Consider the following 22,632-nt stretch of genomic DNA (forward strand, 5'->3'; position numbering starts at 1 on the left):
AGGGGCCTCCCGGCATGTCAGCCCCGTCTCAGTGGGGCTGCCCGCATGTGCACGCAGAATGTGGACGTCCATTAAGCCATGCACTTATAACTTCGGTGTTTTTTTACAGGTGTGCTGTATTTAATTATTTAAAATAGTAATTAATAGATGTTATATCTCTTTATGAAACTTTTAAGGGTTTAAATAACTTGTTCCGAAGTTTCACTAAACAAAGGTCACTGACTTTTCAGTGAAAAATTACGTCAGCTGCTCTTCTCGTGCTGCGTTCTAGACCACTTGAGTGCTGCCCCCCTTCCCTTCCCAGTGCTTGGAGTGCACGTGCTAGAGTGTGTGCGGAGGGACCGTCCCCTCCGACTCCCACTCAGGTGTCAGGTTTGCGGGCTCACGTCCTGAGCCCCTCGCCGTGGCTGCCTTGGTCTCAAGTTGAAACAGAATGATCGTTATGCTCTTGGACTGCTTGCATGTACCGTGGTGCCGTCTCCTCATCACTGGGGCTCCTTGTGGTTTGGCAGAGCTGTGGTCAGAGAGGGCTCAGGGGAGGAGCAGAACCGGACAGAGCAGCACTTTGAGTCCTCGCAGATGACCAGGAGCCCACGCACTGGGCAGCATCCTGGGGCCCCGTCCCATGCTGGGACTGAGGAGCCGAATGGTCTCTGAGAGGAACAACGTGGGGCATGACTCTTGGCTTACAATGGGCAGCCTGCTCCTTGTCTCTCCTTTTTGCATTGTTTTGTTTTGGTAATGACTAAAATGAGGAAGATAGGAAAATAGTGGGTCCTTTTTTTTTTTTAAAGATTTATTTATTTGCCTAAGAGAGAGATCACGCACACGAGTGGGGTGGAGGGGGGCAGAGGGAGACGCAGGCACCTTGCTAACTGCAGAGCTGATGAGGGGCTCCATCCTAGGACCCTGAGATCATGACTTGAGCCAAAATCAAAAGTTGGACGTTTAACCAACCGAGCCGCCGAGGCGTCCCAGGAGAATTATGGGTCTTGACAACTCTCCATCTGTCCCATGGGTCAGTTAGAAAGGCAAGTCCGGTAAAAGCAGTCTTCCTTGGCAGACCTTACGGCCAGCACTGGCTTTAGAAACTCGTTTTGGTGTGGGGAGGGATGACGGAAAGCCCCTGTCTGCAGGGCTGTGCCTCAGGCACCTCCAGACTCCTAGCTCCCTCCAGGGTAGTGCTTTTTTTTCATGAGGTTGCCCCGGGACCACAGTGAACTTCGGTGCTGTGGTCTATGATAACAAGTGGAAAAATAATGTGAGATAATGCCATGTGTCTCACATTTACTGCATTCTATTCCATTTTAAAATGTTTTAAAAAATGCTGGTTAGGGGTGCCTGGGTGACTCAGTGAAGCGCCTGCCTTTGGCTTAAGTCATGATCCCAGCCAGCGTCCTGAGATTGAGCCCTGCATTGGGCTCCCTGCGCAGCAGGGAACTTGCTTCTCGCTCTGCCTGCCACTCTCCCTGCTTGTGTGCTTGCTCCTTCTCCTGTCTTGCTCTCTCTGACAAATAAATAAAATCTTCTAAAATAGTGCTGGTTAAGCCTGTTGAACTGTTTTACCTGAGCTGTTAACGGGTCACAACCTACAGTGTTTTCCAGCTGCTGATTGATGGGTCTGGCCCGTGAGCCCCTCCTGCTCTTCCCCATCCCTTCCCACACCCTAGTTTCCACTTTGTCACTTGAGGCCATTCCCAGAGAAGTTTGTGCCGTCCATCTGTTCTCTGAACCCACCTCTGCCTTCCCTGATGAGTCACCCTCGCCTGCGCTCCGGCAGCCTCTCCCAGAATAGGCTGAGCGTCCCGTGTACCGTCTCTCGGCACCTTGTAGCTGACACGTCTGTATGAATTATGAGTAACACTTGATCTGCATAACACTGAATCCTCCCCTGCCTGATAGCCGTCAGCTCAGTGGGCTTGTTTTATCCTGTTTCTTCATGACGGCTGAGCCTGCTGCAAGGCAGGGCTGCATCAGTCCCCTCTGTGGCCATCCCTGGCCGTCTTTGGGCCCTGTGCTGGCTTAGTGCTCTATGTTTCTCTTCTGGAGTGTGATGTCACTGCTGGCCTGAGCAGGCAGAATGTGCTCCCAGTGCAGAGCTCTCTCTGGAGGTGGTTTGTTGGGGGCGGCCAGGTCCGGAAAGCTGAGTCTGGGGGCTCAGTGCAGGCCGGCTTGTCAGGGCTGGTGTGGGGGAAAGCAGACGCTAATCTGACCGTGTTTCTTTTGTTTATGTTCAGCCATATCAGTGGGAACAAAATAGGCTGGGAGAAGACGGGAAGCCACTCAGAGCCGCAAGCGCGGGGAGACCCAGGAGACCAAACAAAGGTAGTAGGTCGGCTTTTATTCTCCAGATATTGACTCTTTGAGCATGTGATGTTAGGAATTTGTTCAAAGCAAAGTGCTGTTTTTTTAAAGCATGTTATGAGTAATAGGCATAGGGAGGGTGGGAAGGCAAGGGGGTGTCAAACACTTTGGGAATGGGAGGGGAAGGGGGTCACATATTGGCGGGGGAGGGGTGTTGAGGACGTTGGCGGGGAGACGGGTCCCAGACACTGGTGCATGGGAGGGGGTCCCAGACGCACAGGGAGGGGAAGGAGACAACTCATGTCTTCCCAGGCTGGGCGGAACCTTCTGGAAAGCCTCCCGTCTGCAGGCACAGACTCTGCAGGATTGAATAAGGAATCACTTCAAATGTACACATTAAAAATGAAAATAAAGTACATTCCATTCCCCCTTTTATCTGCCTCTCCCTATTACTGGTGATCCCTCGCAATACCTTTCAGCTGTGGAGCCTGTCCCCCCGCGTGTGGTTCCTTAGGACGCACCACATCTCTAGCTGGGAGAGGGCTTGTCTCTGCGTAAGGGGACGCCATGTCGGAAATTCATTTAAGATTTTGGAATACTCCTTCTGTTGAAGGGTTGTCTCATGAAGAAGTAACAAATGCTTTGTGGTTGCGTATTCTTTGCAAAGTACCTTCCAAAATTTTCAGCTGCTTGTGTCTTCATTCTGTGAATGGAGAGTATAGAAAACACTTGTGGATTATTCTTGAGTTTTTTTTTAAGATCAGTTTTGGTACTTTGTTGTTTTAAAAGGTAAAATTAAGCACTTAAATACATACCACTGTAAAGAACACGTCTTGTTTCAGAACAGAGAAATGTATATTCCCTAGATTGGCATGAAATTAAGTAATGGGGAATTATTATTTCCAGCATTTGTCATGAGAAGGAATAAAACCGTTTATTGTGCAAATAATAATTGATCTCAGTAAACACTTTGGACTTTGCTAAAATTCATAAAGAGGAGGTGAAGGGTAATCCCTTTGCCTTCCCTTTGCCCAGTCTGCTGCCTACAACTTTCCAGCCTTGAGCCCCACGTGGGGACCACTCCTCCTCTGCAGCTCGTACATGTTCTATGTTTTGGTGATTGGTTGTTAGAGGATGGGTATTTTTCACTTAATGCTATTCTATGTACATATTTCTTTGTCATCATATATAGATCTGATCATCAGTTTCAATGGAATTAGCTTGTTTTTTGCTTTAATTTTTAGTAAGCAGTTCTCTGTGTGTACTTAATTTGGGGCTTTTTGATGATGAGAGAGAATGCCTGAGTTTGGGTCTCTGTTCTCCAAATGCCAGCAGTGGTGGTGAGGAGGGGTGTGAGCCTGTGCGCTGCGAGTTCCTGGGCAGTGACACAGCCTCTCCGAGCATCCCTTCCCATTTCCACACAGAGAGCAGAGGGCACACGGTGGCTTCCTGGGGGCCAGCAAGCATCGAATGCCATTCCTGCCCACAGGGGCCGCTGGGAGTAGTCGTGGTGGGGCCCACCCTCACGCAGGCTCAGGGGGCCACTGCCACTCCCTGTCTTTGGGGAGGGTCCTCTGCACGGGACACACAGCGAAAGGACTATGTGGAAACGTGACCTGACCCGTTCTCCCCTCTCGCCCGTGGCTCTGCAGACTGAAGGCTCGTCCACTGCCTCCTCAGGCAGCCAGCTTGCTGAAGGAAAGGGAAGCCAGCTGGGCACTGTGCAGCCAATCCCTTGCCTCCTGTCCATGCCCACCCGCAACCACATGGACATCACCACACCGCCCTTGCCCCCGGTGGCACCTGAGGTACTGAGAGTGGCGGAGCACCGGCACAAGAAGGGGCTGATGTACCCCTATATCTTCCACGTCCTGACGAAGGTACGGGTGGCCGTTTTCTGTCTGACCAGGCACCTGAAATGGAGTGCATTTCCGCCTTCGTAAACGTTGAGAGAAAAGGCGAAAATGCGTACCTATAAATGTAGTAAGAGAAGAATATGGGAAAGTCTTATTTTCCCCTTCAGTTTGATAGAAAATAGTTTGAGATTTCTAGTTAATGGCACATCATGTTAATTTTCTGACTTGTGATTTTATTTTATTTTATTTTTTTCTAATTTTAAAATTTCTCGTACCATGTTTATGCCATACTGTCAGGTTTAGTGAGCTGTCACGTGCCCTGCCTGTCTTCTCTGTACTTTGTCCTAGAGTGCCCCTGCGGAGTGGCAGACAGTGCTCGGCATCCTTGGACTTGTCGAGTGCGGCTCTTAGAGCCCTTCAGCAGAAAATCGAACACAGGACTGTGTGACATGCTAACAGTCAGAAAATGCGATTTTGTGTTTACGTAGTGTCAGGATTTCACTTTATCAGTGTCTTACCAAACGGATGCTTCAGTGGACAGCCAGTGTGGCATTGTTTTTGAATCTTGGTGTCTTGAATGGATCTATGTGTCCATTTAAACTTCCTCAGTGACTTGTAGTCTTTCTGTTGATGTTTATGGACCTACACCCAAGATTTAAGATATAACTTCGGTGACCAGATTTCTCATGTGGATGGGTTTCTTGCCATCATGTATTTTTAACATGTTTTCATCAGTGTCTGCACCACCACAGATAATCAGACATTTTTCTCTCTGCTTCTGCAATCCATCTGTGGTTTGTACGGTGGGGTCAGTAAGTACACAAGCCCCATGCCCCACAGAACCCCGTGCCGGACAGCGACCGTTAGCTGGCTAACCCGAGCATCGCTCCCTCGTGTCAGTCCAAGGGCACCACGAGTTTTATGTTTAAACCGCAGTCGCCTCCAGGTGTCACGCACTATGTGATCTGGGTCTACACGTATGGTATCACTTTTCAGATTACGGTTGTGAGGTAAACATTTTATTTTTCAGCGGCATCGCATGTTATAAGTAAGGGTAAGTGGAAAGTTCCTCTCACAAGAGAAGGATTTGCTGAGTTTAAAGGGACCCAGGTTTGGGGGAGATTGCATCTTTTCCCTGTGGGGTTGTGTGGGCTGCGAGGTCCTAGACCCCTGTGCTTCTGCCCTTCCCACTGTGGTCTGCTCGGTGGTGAGCTGAGCGACAGATGGCCTGTCCTCCTCCACCACTCCCTCATCTCAAGGGCAAATATTGGTAAAGTGACTGTGGTTGAGAAAAGTAAATGATTATCTCTTCAATTTTAAAATGCTTCTACTATTTTTCTGTACGCTAGGGAAAGCTTAGAGTGTCAGGCATGCTGTTTGCTGTGAGCTACGTGGCTCTGGTGTTAAATTGTCAGGCCGACACGCCTGTGGTGAGGCAAGGCTTCACACTCACGCAGGCAGCCGGCCGAGCCAGGGACGGGGAGAGAGTTCCCACTGCACTCTCTCTCACATAGATCTATGAAGAAAGAGCAAATGCCATGGAGTTATTGAAAGAGTAAGTAGTGATAAATTTAACAGATATTGAAGGTCATATGTATACTCTTATGTCATGAACATCCCTAAATAAAGTTCCATGCAGAATCTCTTGAGATGCACCTTGATGCCATAGAATGTCTGAGACAGGGCCGCAGAGGTCTTGCCACCGCCTCAGGTGCAGACGCGCAGCCCCTTGTCTTGTGCCGTGTTGGCCGTGGAATGTGAGCAGAGTGGGGCTTCCTTCGAGGGCCACCCCAGAGGCTGTGTGTGCCCCTTATTCAAGAGGCACGCCCCCCCGAGTCCTGGCACGTGCCGAAACCGTGCAGAATGAGGGGCACTGCAGGGCGTGCTCTGCGGGAGACCATGTATGCACGTGATCATGTTTTATGGAAGAGCTTGGTAAAGACAATTTGACCATTTTGTTTTCAGGACACTCATTTCTTGGATTTCACATAGGTCATTCAAATTTATGAATTTCATTGCATATGACCATCTTGACTCTTAAGTAAAATTTGCAAGTTCTCAGCATTTTCTAGTCTATTTGTTGTCTGCTGTTACCTGTCCAGATTGTTTCAAAGACTTCGGGGTCGTCTATGTGGTTTCCTTATGCTCTTGGTTCCAATTTAAAGATGAAACCATGTAGATTTTATTTTGACTCTTTGAGCATATGTTTTGACAGCCCACTAAATAAATTCGCCCTGACACCCCACTGCACGCAAGTGGTTAAGCAATTGATTTGGAATAGAATTGCAATGTCATTAACTGGAGATAATGCAGTATATTTCTGTGAGTTTTTTGTAAATTCAACATGAAAAATGTGCAATATTATTCTGCTTTCTTCCATGCAAAGGGTGAAATCAAAATTGCTGTTTCTATTGAAGATGAAGCCAGCAAAGACCTGCCTCCCGCCGCCCTGCTCTATAGGCCAGTTCGCCAGTATGTTTACGGAGTGCTGTTTAGCTTGGCAGAAAGCAGAAAGAAAACTGAGAGACTTGCTTTTAGAAAGAACAGACTTCCACCAGAATGTATGTACTGTGAAATCCATTGTTTGTTTTCCTCAGTACCTCGTAACCTCTTGTGCATTTTCCAAAGCCTTAGAGGATCATGACTGAATCTGACCCGAGTGTCCCCACGCGAGACGGTGGGCTTCACGGGGCCCTTAGGACAGGAGGACCAGCCATGGGCTGTTTTCCTCAGTAACATTCCAGTCATGCTGTGTATTTGGTAAAACGTGTGCACTTTAAACTGGATGTGGATCTGGAAATGGTCCGGACGGGCACCCTCTCCTGTGGCAAGCGCATCCCAGGCAGGGCGACAGCGGCGTCTGCTCCGGTGTCTGCGAGTGCATCTGCGCTGCAAAGTCTGTGTTCCTGGGGAGGCCCTCCCTGCGTGTGGCTGCGTCTGTGCGGGTGGCGTGTGCGTGCACACGGCCTGCGGCAGACAGGGCCCTGGTCACCGTCCCCCTCGAGGACTCCAGCCGATCGACCCTGGGGTGGAGGGAAAGTGGAAAGACAGAAGGTGCTGTTTGACATGTCGGCAAAAGCTGAGGTCAGAGCATACATTTCCATCTTCCAATGGCCAACATCATATTTGGGAAGAACTGTGTCTTTTCGTTTTAGGTTATTTTATCTACTAATGTGGGAAATGTAAAAGTCACTGTATATCTATTAGGAAATACAGAAAAGTTTCCCAAAACATATAGTTTAAAATAAGAATATCCTGAACCGTGGATGTCGTAGACCAGATCATCCCCTCACCTAAGACTGTTTAGGGACAGATCCCCTGCATGTGCAGTGGCTTGGTGCAGGCATGGTGGCTCATGGACACATATGACAGTAGGTCTTATCTTTGGACTCTGAACTAGGGAGATTCTAGCAATTCTAAAAGCTTGTCATAGGTTCTGATATTTTCTGTTTCTGATTATGTGGTTCGGTAAGCTTTAGAATGAAGTGCCTGCCAGTGCCCTGGCTTGAGGGTGGCCACTGAACTCTGAGGCTGCCTCTAGCTGATCGTCGGCCGCCTTGTCTGGGGCTGGAGGCTCCGTGGAAACACTCAGTGTTGTCGGTGGACGCTGCAAGGCCTGGACGTTCCTGGTGGACACATCCTCTTTCTCACTTTACACAGGATCAGCCAGTCTTCGGCACTGGCTAGCCCGGGCCTGCAGCTGTGACCTCTTTTCCAGGGCCATGGCCCCTTGCTTCTGCCTTGGCCTAGACTGCCAGGTGCCACAGAGCTCTGGGCAGCCCCACTTTCTGCCGTGTCCTCGGCTGTGGAGCACCATTTTGGCTTTTGCGCTGAAGGCTGTTCTTTTTCTCATTTGGTTATATTCCAGAAACAGTTATCTTTACTTAGCACGCTCCTGGGAGTTTTCCAGAATGGGTCCCGTCTGCAGCATCCACAGCTTTGTAGAGCCGTCCGGGTGGGCTGTGCTCCGTGCGCACCCCCAGTGGTGGGCAGTGTGCGCTCCTCTCATCTAGGGAGTTCTGCGTCACGGGTGAGCTGCGGGTGTCAGGGACAACAGGAAGTAAGTGTTGGTCTCTGCCCTGCTGCAGGTGTGCGGTGCCCCCGCGGCGCATGGCATGCTCACCCTCTCGGTGCTTGTTCCATACCTGGGCGGTGCAGATGTCCGGCTGGCCCCTGAGCAGGCAGTAGGAGATGCAGGGGGCATGGGATGGCACTCACTGCACAAACCAGCACCCTCGGGGCAGAAACAAGAGAGCAGTGCACTGCGGTGCAGGGCTGGATGTGCGCACGTGCTACGCTGTGGGGCTTGGCACTTGCAGAGAGGACAGGTGGGGTAGCGTAGGGACAAGATGGGGAAGAGGAAGAGAGGAGTGGCACAGACAGACTCCAAGCTTTTCTAAAGCTCTTGTACGTGGGAGCATGTGGACTGGTTGGGTTTCTTTTATATATATTACATATGTAATATATATATATTCTTTTTTAAAAAGGTTTATTTATTTGTTTTGAGAGAGAGGGAGCTGGGGAGGTGGGGCAGGAGGAGAGAGAGAATCTTGAGTAGGCTGTGCACTAAGCACAGAGCCCAATGCGGGGCTCGATCTTGCAACCCTGAGATCATGTCCTGAGCCGAAACCAAGAGTCGAACACTTAACTGAATGCGCCACCCAGGTGCCCCCTGCTGAGTTTCTGGGGGAGGATGGTGCTGTGCGTTGGTCTTTTTGCTCAGGTGCTGGAAGAAAGTGGGTTCTGACTTCTCTGTCCGTCCCGGGGGAGCCACTGAAGGGTGGGACATTCTGTTCAGGGGAGTGGTTTGGGTAGGGACAGGCAGCTGAACTGAGACAGAGGGAAAGGAGCTGTGAACCAGCCCTGGGACATCAATGGCATCTAGAGAAGTGTGTGATTCACATGCATTACAGGTAACGGTGAACCTGTAGGAGGAAAGATGTGTCCCTTTGACCTCTGAGTCCACGGGTTAAGAGACTGTGGTTAGCTCTGTAATGAGTGGCTTTAGAATCCAGGTCTGTTTGGTCTTCTTGGGGACCTGATACGCTTGAATTTGTTTCATGCATTGGTTGTCTTAATGAGGGGAAAACAGCGTTAGAAAAGGTTTTTAGGTCAGTAATGCCTGCCCTTAGTTGCTGACTATCATGGTAACCAAGGGCCCACTCCCCACGGGGCGGAGTTATGTCCTTAGGTGCTCTTGGGAGCCTTGACCTGGAATACCGGCAGCTTTCCTAGGGCAAACCTTGTGTGAGGGGGGGAACGTCCACCCTGGTGACCTTACACCTCTCCCGAACAGTGCATTCCTGTGGTTCCCCACCGACTGCTCGCTGAGGCCACTCTTAGATCCCAGCTGACTCTCGGTGCTAATGTGAGATACCCCTGCCATAGGTTTCCCTCCTGAACCAGGTCGTAGGTGATCGTGCATTTCAGTGCTCTCAGAGCTTCACCTTCTGGACTTAGGGAGGAAGCCCTTGGGGCTGTGGAGGAGGTGAGGATGGCGGCGGTCGGTGGTCGTGCTGGCAGCAGTTGCTCCAGAGTTCCCGGTCGGCAGGGTTTGAGAGTTGAGTCTGCTGAAACCTTGATTTAACCCTGGCCACTCTTAGACCATCTGTGGATGGAATGAAGTCAGCGGCACTTTGCACGAGAGTCATAAAGCACTGACTGTGCACCATGAGGTCTCTGGGGCAGGTTTGTTTCTCAGATGCCCGCTGGCCCCGCGGTCTGCACCGTGGTCCCAGCTGAGCCAGCCGTCTGAAGCAGGTGAGGAGGCTTCAGGCCCAGCACGGTGTCAGCATGCTAGGTGTACAGGCGCAGGTTTGACGCGCTCAGTGTGACGGCTGGGGGCTCCCTGGGAGGGCTTTGTTGTCGGAGAGAAAACAGAGGGCACATGGAAGTCTAAGGGGTTGTTTAAAAATATTGAACTCTCACCACATTGAAGACGTATCCATTTGGAAATGTAGTGTCTCTCTCTCTCTTTTTTTAAGGAGGCTGCAGGCCCAGTGTGGAGTCCAATGCAGGGCCTGAACTCATGACCCTGAGATCAAGACCTAAGCCAGGATCAAGAGTCAGAGACACTTAACTGACTGAGCCACCCAGCCACCCCGGAAGTTTGGTCTCTTGATCAAGACACGGGATGAAACGTTTCATAGTCTGCAATGAGTGCTCTTGTGCTTGTGTGATTTAGCGGGGATTTGTTTTCAAAGTCCTACGGTTAAAGCGGGATAGCCACCCTCAGATCCTTGAAAACTGACCTGTGAAAGTCCTGCTGAATTATGTGCTGGCAGACTTTTCCGTGCGTCCGTCCCTGGAGTCCATTGTTTGCTGTTAGGAGATCCATCAGAAGCTTGTTTTATAGGACAGTAAGATGCTCAAAGTCACCAACGGGGGGCCCCTGCGGAAGACTGCAGACCTGCACGAGCGATTAAACCCGGGTTCTGAATGGGGACAGTGGCAGTTGCTTTGGGGTGAGGTGGGTGCAGAGATCTGTCTTTGTCATTGCTGGCACTTGGGCGGGGCCCAGGGACAGTCGCCAGGCCGGAGGTTTGGAGCATGAAGCTCCCACCCTGCTGGTGGCTCCAGCCTTGCTGCCCCCCCGGGGGTGCCTTCAGGTGCCCTTCAACCCCCCCAGGGCCAGCAGGAGGGGCGGGAAGAAAGGCAGCCTGGTTCCAAAAGGACTGCAGGGTAACAAGGCTCCTCGGCCACTGTAGAAGAGGAGAAGTCCAGGAGGTAAAGCTCAGTGATGGGTGCATTTTCTAATTATTGTTCCCTTATGAAAACTGGCCTCTGTTTTCTTTGACAAGACTCCCCAGGACCTCAAAATTAGGTAAGAGAAACAGGCTTATACACAGTGAAGGGACATAAGGTATAGACAAAAGATGAAAATCTCCACTTGGTAAATAGTCAAGAAAAGCCAAGAGAATATAGATTTTTTCATAGTCCAGTTTGCTTTTTGCTTTAGAAATTTTGTTTGCACCAAGTAATTGGTTCTGCTAATTAGAAGGGAGTAAAATTAAATTGTTTCACTATGGATTATATTACAAAAACAGAATAACATGACCCATATTAGTGCGTTGTTTTAATATGTGTGAAATTTGGTTATCATACACATTTCCCCTGTGATTTTGTGAAGGCTGTTTATATTTATCTGAATTTCCTTACTCTACAAAGCTTTCCAGGAGTAGCCTTGGCTACCGCCTTTTCCTCACCGGCCTGCAAGCGGCTGAGCCCGAGGGGCAGCTGCATGGGCGGACAGCTCCATGCGGCAGTCTGTGGGCCTCCTCCATGTCCATTGTAGGTCCTTGCCCTCCTGGGTTCTGATGTGTTGGGAGCACCAGGCTCTGGGACCTGCGGGGAGGGCACCCACACATGCATTCACACGGGAGTGGAGAGCCGGCTGGACCCCGCCGCCTCATGCGTCGGCTTCCTGTGGGAAGGAAGGCCCAGCTGCCGTTGTGCCCAATGTTCTGTTTCTGGATAGATACTGAAGAACCAGATTTTGTTTTCACTTGTGTGGTTGCGTTGTTTTTCTCTACTGTGAGGCTCAGCAAGTGTGGCATTCCTCCTCCCGACATGCGCACACGCACACGTCTGCTCACAGTCCGCAGGCCCAGTGGGCCATGTCGTGGGAGCGGCTTGTGTCCCTCTTCTCCCTCAGCCGTACCCGTGATGTGTGCGTGCCCCCCTCGCACACTCAGCCTGTTGCGGGCGTGGCTGGTGCTCACGGTGCACCGACCCTGGGTTTAGGTGTTCTTCATCACGCGGCTCTGTCGGCAGCCACCTCCGGTTGGTTGGAATTGGCTTACGAAATGAACCATTTTCATTTTTCCTGGTCAGGGACGAATCCCAGTCAGTTACAACAGATTTGCAAGGTAGCTGGCCGCCCTGTGTTTCCATGTGACCCCAAAGACGATGACTCCCATTTGAGGGAAGTGCTGGGTTCTCACCGGCAGCTTACGGGTAAACGTGTAGTGGGTCCCAGGCTATGTTTTGAAGGGGCACTTTGGTAAAGAAGGTGCACCATAAACGTAGCCTCTAGCAGTACAGAAAACCAACACCCTGGAGTTGTTTTTGTCGATGTAAATGTTGCTTTAACGTGAGAGAAGGAAGATAGTCTCCTGTTCAGTGTTTTCGGGTCTGCCTGAAAGGGCGAGTTTTTCTGTTGGTGGAAAAGCTGAGTTGAGGGTTTGCTGATGGCACAGCTGGGTCTGCTGACCTCTGGGCATGAGGTCATGTCTTACAACATGGACTTGTCATGGCCACGCTCTTGTCTGAGTTCTACATGTGTGTGTTCAAGGGGTGTGTAATACCCCAGCATCCCCATGGGTGACCCCCATGTAACCAGTGCTTTTCGCAAACACAGGAGCCCGGCGGATGTGCTGTTAGCTCCTCTGCCTCTGTTTGTCCCCGCGAGTGGAGTCCCAGAGCCTGAGCCCTCTCTCCTCCCGGGCAGGGGCGTGTACGTGTATGTGCACATGGGCTGTCGCATGTCACCCTGGAAACTGACATCCCTGGGGTCCTTTATCAACGAGTTCACTGTGGTCGACCTCACATGCTTGCAGCCTGTAGCCATGTAACAGGCAGGAGGTGCCTATGTTTCCTTCCCAAGATTGCGTTCCAGTGAGTCCTCGGCCCCTTTCCGTGGTGCCTGGTCCCAGGGCTGGGCCTCAGGGTTTAAGGATACCCTGGGTGTGACATGGTATGTGGGGATTGGGCCCTGAGCCTCCCCAGCTCCCCACCCCTGCCTGGTACAGAGAAGGTGCTCAATAAATACATCTGAGGTGATTGGCCGTAGGTTCCACCACTATTGAGTGGTGTGCAGAAAGATTTCCAGAACCAGAGACACACATGTTAAAGATAAAACAAGTTGGGAGCTGCTTTTCTCTCGGAACAAAGTTTTGTGTTCCTACACTTGCATTTCCTAAATCAGATTTGAGCGGTTCATGAGTAGTAGAGATGGGCAACAAAAATAGGTAGAACGACAAGAGGAAGTGAATACACAGGACCCCTTTTACAGAGGGAGCACAGCCCCTCCCCCCTCACTCCTCGTGAGTGCAGAGTGTGTCCCCGGCGGTGTCTCCAGGCAGTTCCTGGCAGCCGCTGCCAGCGGGAAGGATGTGCGCACAGCAGCTCTCCTGGAGGTTGGGACACATGTGGGGACCCTCTGAGCCGGCTGTGCGCACTGCTGTCTCGGAGCCTGGGGGATGAGGTGGGGACAGGTGGGCGTGAGAGGCTGGCTCCATGTTCCCCACCCGCCTTCCATGTGGGGCCTGGGCCTCAAGAACAAGAGTGTGCTACCCAAACCTATTTCCAGATGAAAGCAGGACACGATAAAGTAAAATGACCTTGGTAGGTGTTAGCGAGCGGCGGGGTCAGAAGTGGAGATGGACTTAGCGGGGACGCCTCCCCGAGTGGACTCAGGTCAGAGACCTGGCGCCGGGCAGCCACCTTGTGTGAGCATGCGTGCATGTGTGTAGGTGTGCATGTGTGGTGGGGAGAAAGTGAAAGAACCTAGATGAGCTAATCCTACAACCAAAGATGAAATCTAACCAGTACCTTTAATACTTTGCCGCCAAAATGAACATGTTACAAAATACGTTCGTGCGTTTTTGCTTTTTTGGCATGGAAATGTATTTGTGGATTAACCAGTAGACAGGCACAGCAGCCTGTCCGTTAAGGGCTTGTTTTGTGACCAGCCTTGGCCTGCTTATCTGGGGCTGACGACTGCCAGCCTCTGATACTAGTTGGGCTGAGGGCACCTTGTGTGACGCTGCCCGGTGTGCGTGCTGCATGTGCCGAGACTTGGCAGGCGTGGAGCTAGATTGTGAGTCCAAGGACAGGGACCGCGTGGGTGCGTGTCTGGCGTCTCAAAACATGGATGACTACAAAGATGCATGTGTTTATATATATGTGTGTATCTGTTTGCACTTGATGGACTTTAAGTATTTTACGCGTCTTAGATTTTTTTAGTACTTAAATGTTAAGATCCTCAAATGTGAATGAAAGGGATTTCCCCAGTGACAAAACAGTAACTTTTTTGGAAGAAGAAAGTTCTGGGGAGCTATCTCGACCTGTACCCTGCTCCAGCAGCCTACTCCTGGGGGTGGGGTCTCAGGGCTCTGCAGCAGCACACCTGTCCCTGCCTTGTCTGCGGCTGGGTGTGCGGAGCTGGCTGTTGTGTTGCTGACGTCCTATGTGTCCGGGTGTCTGGCTGCCCACATTCTCCAGGACCTTGTGCAGGTGGGACGGGGTGGAGCTGCAGGTGGTCCTTTGTTCATTCCACCAGTTAGAATGTGGGCCTTCAGTCTCCTGTCTGCCTTGGGAGGAGGCACTTTCGGGAAATTGAGCCCATCTGGGCTGCTGTCATTTGGGTAGAAGGAGCCTGTGGAAGAGGACAGTGGAGTCTCAGTGCCATCTTGGTTCTGGTTGGGCCCCACTTGTACTCCGGTGCTCTTGGCCCAAGTGAGCTGGCGTTGCCTGGGAAATGCACACCCCGAGCCCAGCATTGGCCTGTCCCGTCAGTGCCTCGCGGAGACACTGGAACACAGCCCCTGTGGTGGTGTGCCGTGTCTTCTCTGCAACTCCCCCGCCGTGCTTTATCTTACTGGATTCAAACTTACATGGGAAGAAGTGCTTGTTGGTGCTTTAGGAATTAACAGACTCGAATAGTGGTAACACAGCTAAGGAGAAGAGGCCGTTGTTTTGTATTAGATTAGCATAGACCTTGCCTTTTTGGAGGTGAAATGGGGAATTTTATTCTTTGTCTTCAGTTTTCCTGAATAGAATTATCGTGTGCTGATATCACCTGAGATTTCAAAACACTGAATCTTGCCTCAGTTTGCTGCCTTACTGGGCTTTTGGGGTCTCACTGCAGGAAGCTTGTTCTTGCTCATCTCAAAACACGGTTTAACAGGGGCGCCTGAGGGTGCTCTCACCAGACTGGCTCCAAGTGCAGGTTATTTCTCAAATCTGATTAGTGAAGATATCTGTGTAGAAAAGATTAGCTATCTAATTTGGATTTCCATGATAATCACACACTTCTGTGAATTTTAGCAGTTATTATTAAAACTTAACAGACTTCATGTTTTCCGGTATCCTTGATTTATACATATTGGTTATATGGGGAAATTGAATCATGATTTGACTGAGGAGAAACTTACCGGTGGCCTGAATGGAAATCTGATTGAACCATGAAAGTGCATAGGGGACAGAACGTTCTAGACCTGAGGAGTGGTGGCCAGTGGCTTGCTGATGAGAGAGTGTGTGGTGTGAGCGGTGGCATCTTCAGACTGTAATTATTGGAGGGTCGGGTTTGTTTCGGCTTCTGGTGGCTGAGCTGGTCGTAAATGGTTCTCCTCTGCTCTTCCCTCCTCCAGTTCCACCTGTGATCATTAAAGAGTGGGCAGCTTACAAAGGGAAGTCTCCGCAGACTCCGGAACTGGTGGAAGCGCTTGCCTTCAGGGAGTGGACCTGCCCCAACCTGAAGAGGCTGTGGCTGGGGAAGGCCGTGGAGGACAAGAACCGCAGGATGAGGGCCTTCCTGGCCTGCATGAGGTCAGACACGCCAGCCATGCTCAACCCGGCCAGCGTGCCCACCCACCTCACGGTGCTGTGCTGCGTCCTACGGTAGGTATGGCCGGGCGCCCCCAGATGCCTTCCGTGTGGAACACGCACGGCCGTGTCCGATGAGTTGTCCTTGTCCCGAAGTCATGTCTGCGATGGAAATGCACTGTGCATTTGGGTTGATTCTGCATGGTATATTTACGGAATGGGTGCATTTGGTGAATGTCTTGTGTGTAAATATCTTACTGATTTTAAACATGCTCTGTCCTTTAAATATTAGTGATTTTGAAGGCCGTACATGTTACGTTATGTGTTATTTGGAGTTCCGTAGGGAGAATGTACCTCTTTTAATCATGTGCAGATCGGTATGGACTTGTGTTACTGGTTTTATTCCTGACGTGTCCTTGTTTATTTGGTGGCTCAGATTGTTCCAGCTCAGGCCTCGGGGGCTCATTCAGTGGGCCCTTGTGTCCCTTCTCCCCCAGCACACTCTTGCTTTCTAGCACCACAAGAGCTGGGGCTCATCCTGTATCTTACCTGTTTTGCCCTGGATCCTGTCCTCTCCAGGAGGCTGGCTCCTGCCCTTGGAGAGGGATCGAAAACCCGGGTCTGGGCGCTGTGTGCTGCCATGTCCTCAGCCGACAGGCCCTATCCGGGCACCGTTGGTGCTGGGAGTGAAGTTGTGTTGGCATTACCTCAATTAGCTCCATTACTTTTTTGAGGGGTTGTTTTTGAACCAGTTTCCAACTTGGGAAAAAGTTGCAAGTACTGTATAAAGAGCTTTTTTTGTTTAAGAGTTTAATTTTTTTTAAAGATTTTATTTATTTGACAGAGAGAGAGATCACAAGTAGGCAGAGAGGCAGGCAGAGAGAGGGAAGCAGGCTCCCTGCCGAACAGAGAGCCCGACATGGGGCTTGATCCCAGGACCCTGAGATCATGACCTGAGCTGAAGGCAGAGGCTCAACCCACTGAGACACCCAGGCATCCCAAAAGTTTTAATTGTTTTAAAATTGAATTATATAATATGCATATTAGTTTCAGTTGTACAGCATATTGATACAATAGTCACGTGCATTTCCAGTGCTTACCACACACACAGACTCCCCAGTAGAGTAGAAACTGGTGGTTGCAGAGTGGGAGGGGATGGGGGTTGGGCAAAATAGAGCCTTTTTTTAACCCACATATTGGAGTGTGGTTTTCGAACAAACAAGGACGTTTGCTGATAGAAGCACAATGTAATCACCAGAATCAATCAACATCATGCCTTATTTCTGTCTTAACTTCAGAATCCATTTAAGACCCTCTCTTTGTGTTTGGAGGTAAAGTCCTGTTGGTTTTTCTGCCAAACGCTGGGAGGTCCAGCTGCCCCTCTGTTGCTGTGGTCTCTTGTGGGCTGTGTGCCTGCGCCCCAACCCTGAGGCGGGGTGCGTGTCGGCAGGCCTCTGCGGTGGGGCCTTTGTTTCATGGGAGGCCGTTTGTGTGAACACTCCACCCTTCCTCAGACCTCCGCCGACTCCGAGCTTCTGCCGTCTTCGGTGGCCCCAGGCCACTCCTGCCATCGCCGGCTGGGGCTGTGTTGTCACCGGCTGGGGCTGTGTCAAGCTGGGCTGTGTGTTCTCCTGACGGGTCTCCATCATCCTGGGAGCACCTTCTTCTTCTCTTTCTCCAGGCAGCCCTGTGGGTACAGACGGTCAGGTCTCCCAGGCCCTCCCACACCGCAGGGTGGCCTCTCAGCCTGCCGGCCCAGCCCTGTGTGTCCCTCCTGCCTGGCCCCCGACTCCTCTGTTTCTCCCCCTGGGCTGAGCGCGGGACAGAGCTTCAGTCGAGTGTCCGGTTCCCGGCATTTCTTACATTCATCATAGGCTTTAAGGGCAGTGACTCACGTAGAAGCCTCACTTCACCAGACTGAGGTTGGCTGACACAAATGTATTGAGGATTGCTTTGCTGGAGAGACCAGATCTTTGTTTCAAATCTCCTTTTTTCCTCGAATGGAAAATTCATTTATGGACTTCTTTTTATCAGTGATGATTTTGGATGTTCTGAGATCAGATTAGCAAGAATAAATTTAGTTGATTGTGTTTCTCTCTTCCAAGTTTAAATCGGTGTGTGGCCTTTTACCCCAGCGGACAGCTGACTGTCCGCCATCCTGGAGAGAGGCTCTCTTGCTGCCTGCTGCACCCGAGGCCACCCTCCTCACCTGGTCTCCGTCCTTGTCCCCATGGCCTGTCCTTGGCCGTCACTCTTAGGCCTTTGTAAAGTCTTCCAGATTTCAGGATTGTCCTGGTCCCCGTTTTTAAGACAGCCTTTATGGTTGATTTTTTTTTTTTTTTTTTTTTTGGTGATTGTTTATAGAAAATATACTCATTTTAGAACTTGGGAAGATTATTAAATGTGACTGTCATGAGGGGCTCTAGCACTCTGGTGGGAGGCAGGTGACCTACTTGGCTGTGGAGATGGGCGGACACCTGAGGTTTCTGGTGCGGAGAGCCTCTCACAGCTTCAGGTCCTGAGGAGGTGGAGCTGGTTGAGGAGACAGGGAGAGGTGAGGGACTGTGGTTCACAGGGCAAGTACCCGCGGGCATGGGGGCCAGGACACCAGTAAACAGGCTGGTCCACTCCCACTATGAGAGTGTGTTCTACCTTCTGCATTTTAGGCTTGGGGACAGGCAGGTGATAGGCACACTGCACAGCCGCCTTTGGCTCCATGGCATGACCTCAGGTCTTGGGGGTAGGCTGAGTCAGAGGCCTCAAATTTTGGAGGGGGTGGTGCATGGAAGGGCCAAGAGGAGGGGCCAGGGTTGATGTGTGCCTCTGAGGCCCTGGGGTCGGGCTTAGGTCCCAGGAGGGGAGGCAGTGAGGCCCTGTGGGTGCCCAGTGGATGACTGTTGCGGGATAGAATCAGTTCCGACCTCAGGTTTGGCAGCTCACCTCTTGAAAATCAACACTCGAAAGACAGGTGAGGGTGGGAAGTGAGAGGTTGCTTTATTCAGGAAGCCTGCCACTGGGGAAGAGGGTTGACTAATGTCTGGAAGGCCACCACCCCTGTCCAGGCCTAGCAGGAGGGTCTTGGAGGCGGAGGTGCGGGAAATGGGGAGGAGGCTGCGAGTGGGGGACGCGGTGCCCAGGCAGTTGGCTCTGTGTCCATGGGACCCTTACGGACTTGCTGGCCTCTGTGGCAGGTGTTTTCAAATGTGGTCAGGCCTTATCTCCAGGGAGTCTGGTCCTTCACTCTCAAGGCCAATGGTCTGCAAATCCAAGGAGAGAGGGTTAGTTTGCCCTGGGTAGGGACATAGGGCAGTGAGCAGGAGCTGGTAGGCGTGAGGCCAGCTCACTGCCAAGGCCACGGGAGCGCGGCTGCTGACCCCTGGTTGTGGTGGCTGCGCAGGGCAGGGCTGGTGGTCAGCCACGGCGTTTCCCTTTCGTTAGTTTTCTTTTTTCTTTGTCTTTACTTTTTGGATTTTGTTTGTTTTGCATAACTTCAGACTTGAACAGATTGTGAGAGGAGTTCGAGGACTCTGTGGCAGTCCTTCACCCAGACTCCCGACGTGCTCGTTTGATTGCAGCGGTTTTTTCTTGTTCTGTCCGTGTGTCCTGGCCCTGGAGTGGAAGTTGTGGGCCTCTACCCCTGAGCTCTTGGGTGTGTGTTTCTAAAAACAAAGACATTGTCAAAATCAGAAAACTCCTCTTAGTACAGCTCATGTATATGTTTTTCTGAGATTTTGCCAGTTGTCCCAGGGATGTCCTGCATCAGCAACAGGCGACCTCAACTCATGCCGGCATTCAGCTGCCAAGTCTCTCCCAGTCCTCGAAGCTTCCAGGCTTCCTCTGGGTTGATGTGTAGTGAAGACTGGCTTGTCTGCAGTAGTCCATCTTGTAGATGGCACATGACGTAACAGGCAGCAGCTCCAGGAAGCTGTCCATACAGACGGGCTCCCAGACCCTTGTCTGCCACTGACTGGACTGTTTCTCGGTCCGTGTGTACCAGTGTCTCTTTGCAGTGAGGTCTGTTCTGCCTCTGGGCAGGTGCTCTGACAGTGTGGTGGTGGTTGTGGTCTTGATGCCTGTGTTCCTTCTGGGCAGTCAACACTGTGACAGCAGCGGGGAGTGGGAGGATAGCAGCCAGATCTCTAGAACCATCCTTGCAAGGGGGGTAGGGTGGAGGTGGGATGCAGACCTGAGCCGAGGTTCAGTGTGGGGGTGGAACGGGTGTCCAGAATAGGGTGGTAGGCGGCCTTCCCAGTCTACAGCTGAGACGGACGGCCCTCTTCCCAGAGAGCTCATATTCTGAGCTCCGGGCTGGGTTTAGTCCTGGTGGGACTCAGGTCAGTAGGTAGATAAGGGGATGGAGGGCTTAAGCCCTGGAGTGAGACGCAGGCAGTTGGTGGTACCTGTGCCCGCACCCTGGGGAGCACAGCCTTCCCCAGGGGGGTCGCACCGGGACCTGGCCCTGCCTGGACTCGCAGATAACCTCCTACTGTCTGCTTGGGTGGAGCAGTGTGGCAGGTAGGGGGGCAGGCCAGGCCACTGCCCATCCCCTTCACTTTTGATCATGATGCCGTGGGGATGGCCTGTGTGGTGTGGTTTAGTCGGACCTTTCCACTCATGCGTCGCACCCTTGTGCATCCAGAAAGAGGAACGGTGGTTTTGTGTATAGGGGACTAGAAAGCCAAATGGAGGAGATACGGGTATTCTAACCAAAAACACTATTGTTCAGCTAAACTGACTCCTAGGAGTCTTTGCTGCCAACAAAACCAGCCTGCCCCCGGGACAGCATTTTTTTCTCATTCATCATTTTAAAAGGAACATGGGAGGGTGTGCCGGGGAGGCATTCATGTCTTGTGGGCGTGCAGGGTGACACCGGGAGGCTGCACAGCACCAAGCACATCCTGAGCCGGTGCTGTCCACGCGCATGTGTCTGAGACAGCAGCTCTCGTGCTCTGCGTGTTTCCTCACCATCCAGGTGCAGCCCGGTGTGCAGGAAGAGGCCGTACACAGACCCCAGTGTTGCCCACAGACACTGTTGTTGGACTGGGGGCCTTGCTCACACTTGCTGTGTCTCCCATCAAGCCCTGACTCAGACTGTTGTCCCTACAGCTGTATGGGTGTATGATGTGGTCATCGACAGTTCCGTGAAGTGATACTTACATGTCCATTAAAGACACCCCGCTAACCTGAGTTCCCACAGAGGTAGCGTCTACCACTCATTTGCCTGGACATTACCCGTACTTCCTCCTCGCACCACGTCTTGTTCCTGAGAACGTGGAATCTCTGCCGTGGGTCCCCATCTCTGAGGTGGGGCAGGGTGGCCCCTGGCCTGGGGTTGCCGGGGCCGTGGGGCTGGGAGGTGGGATGTACCCATGTAGACCGGTGCCGGGCACCCGCCGAGAACTTACGGTGTTGTCTTAAGGTTTTCCTTGAAAATACTTCTCCTGATCTACTGGACAGAAACTCCTGCTTTGCCTGTTCACGCACATTTCCGTGGACGAATATTGATTAGTACTGACCCAGGGCTCCACCCCAACTTGCTCCTGCTTTAACTGACTTAGATTTTTAGCTTGGAGAGAACTTCCTCAGCAGACAGGCCTGGGAAGAGCTTTGTGCATGTCGTTGCTCTCGAGGCTGCTTTAACTGCCCGTCAGAGGTCACAGAGGGGTCTGTCACCCCAGGTTATTTTTAGCGACCAGCAGCAACCTGACTGAGTCATCCTTCAGGTTTGCCAGGTGCAGGGCTGGGGCCTTGGGCTCTCGGGGAGACTTGGACTGGGGCCATGGCAGCCATTCCTTGGCTCGGTGGCCTGGGGTTGTCACGGAGGCAGGGCATGTGGCGAGGCGAGTAAGGAGGAAGACCGTGGATGCTGGTGGATCCCAGGCAGACGGCACGGATGGATGTTTCAGATTTGAAAGTCAGTTTCACCCCAGCTGCTCACACCAGGGCTGCCCCCCAGAGGCCAGGGTGTCCAAGGGTTGTGGGCTCTGGTGGTGGAGGCCGTGACATCAGTTCTGGTCACTTGGGACCCTGCCCGTCCCTTCCTCTGGTGCCCACATGCCAGGGCCCGAGCCTCTTTTGTGCCCGTGTCTCACATACACTCGCTCCCCACCGGGAGCTGTGTCTTTTTTATTTGTACCTAGAGTCTGCCTCCCAGGTGTCTGGTCTTGAATTGAAATAAATAAATCGTGTAAATTAGTGCTGGAAACGTATTTTCAGGGTTTGAATACCGAAGAGAAGCCGAGTCAGAAACCCCCGAGCATGGCTTTGCGGCACGTGCAGGTGTGCTGTGCTGTTTTAATCTCTCTGAAAGCAAACATTGTGTCGAGCCCAGGTGCCTTACACTCGTTTGTAGCTGGTGTCCTGCAGTGCTCATAGACGCTGGGGCAGAACTCTTGGTGGTACCCTCCACAGCGTGCGTCATCGGAGAGTCCTTAGAACCTGGACGCCAGGTTGTGCGTGTGACCAGTGACTGCTCCATCCTGACACCAGACCCTCTCTGTCCACCTGTAGGTATATGGTGCAGTGGCCTGGAGCACGGATCCTGCGTCGCCAGGAGCTGGACGCCTTCCTGGCTCAGGCGCTGTCCCCCAAACTCTATGAGCCTGACCAGCTGCAGGAGCTCAAGGTAATGGACAAGCCTCATTCCTTGTGTTGGGAAGTGTTACTTTGGAGTTCCGTGGTGAGGGCTGACCTCACCGGGCAGAGCCACTCAGAGCGCTAGACTAGAAATCCTAGCCGCGGACTTGGGAGCCTTCCGGGCAAAGGCAGTATCCTTCCCGGTGATGGAAACGGTCAAGTCTACTTTTGTCCAATAGAGGTTTTCCCTCGTCACCAGGGGGCGTTTACTCTTATTTTCACATCAGGAAGTGAACTTGCTTGTTTCAGGTGGGGGCCCTGAACCCTGGGGAGGGCTTGGTCTTCAGGA

The 22,632-nt window shown here is 51.8% G+C and overlaps 1 protein-coding gene across 3 annotated transcripts in view; it reads left to right on the top strand.

Annotated features, from left to right (window-relative positions):
- The window catches only part of FAM120A (family with sequence similarity 120A), a 95,902-nt gene that overhangs the window by 56,367 nt on the left and 16,903 nt on the right, over positions 1-22,632 (top strand). For all 3 annotated transcript variants that reach the window (XM_046023147.1, XM_046023148.1, XM_046023149.1), the window contains exons 8-12: positions 2,238-2,325; positions 3,957-4,184; positions 6,547-6,721; positions 15,533-15,782; positions 22,218-22,332. In XM_046023147.1, coding sequence (XP_045879103.1) covers positions 2,238-2,325; positions 3,957-4,184; positions 6,547-6,721; positions 15,533-15,782; positions 22,218-22,332 — 856 coding nt within the window. The remainder of the gene's footprint in view (positions 1-2,237; positions 2,326-3,956; positions 4,185-6,546; positions 6,722-15,532; positions 15,783-22,217; positions 22,333-22,632) is intronic.

This window comes from Meles meles, chromosome 11, assembly GCF_922984935.1.
Source record: "Meles meles chromosome 11, mMelMel3.1 paternal haplotype, whole genome shotgun sequence".
In the NCBI taxonomy this organism is placed as follows: domain Eukaryota; kingdom Metazoa; phylum Chordata; class Mammalia; order Carnivora; family Mustelidae; genus Meles; species Meles meles.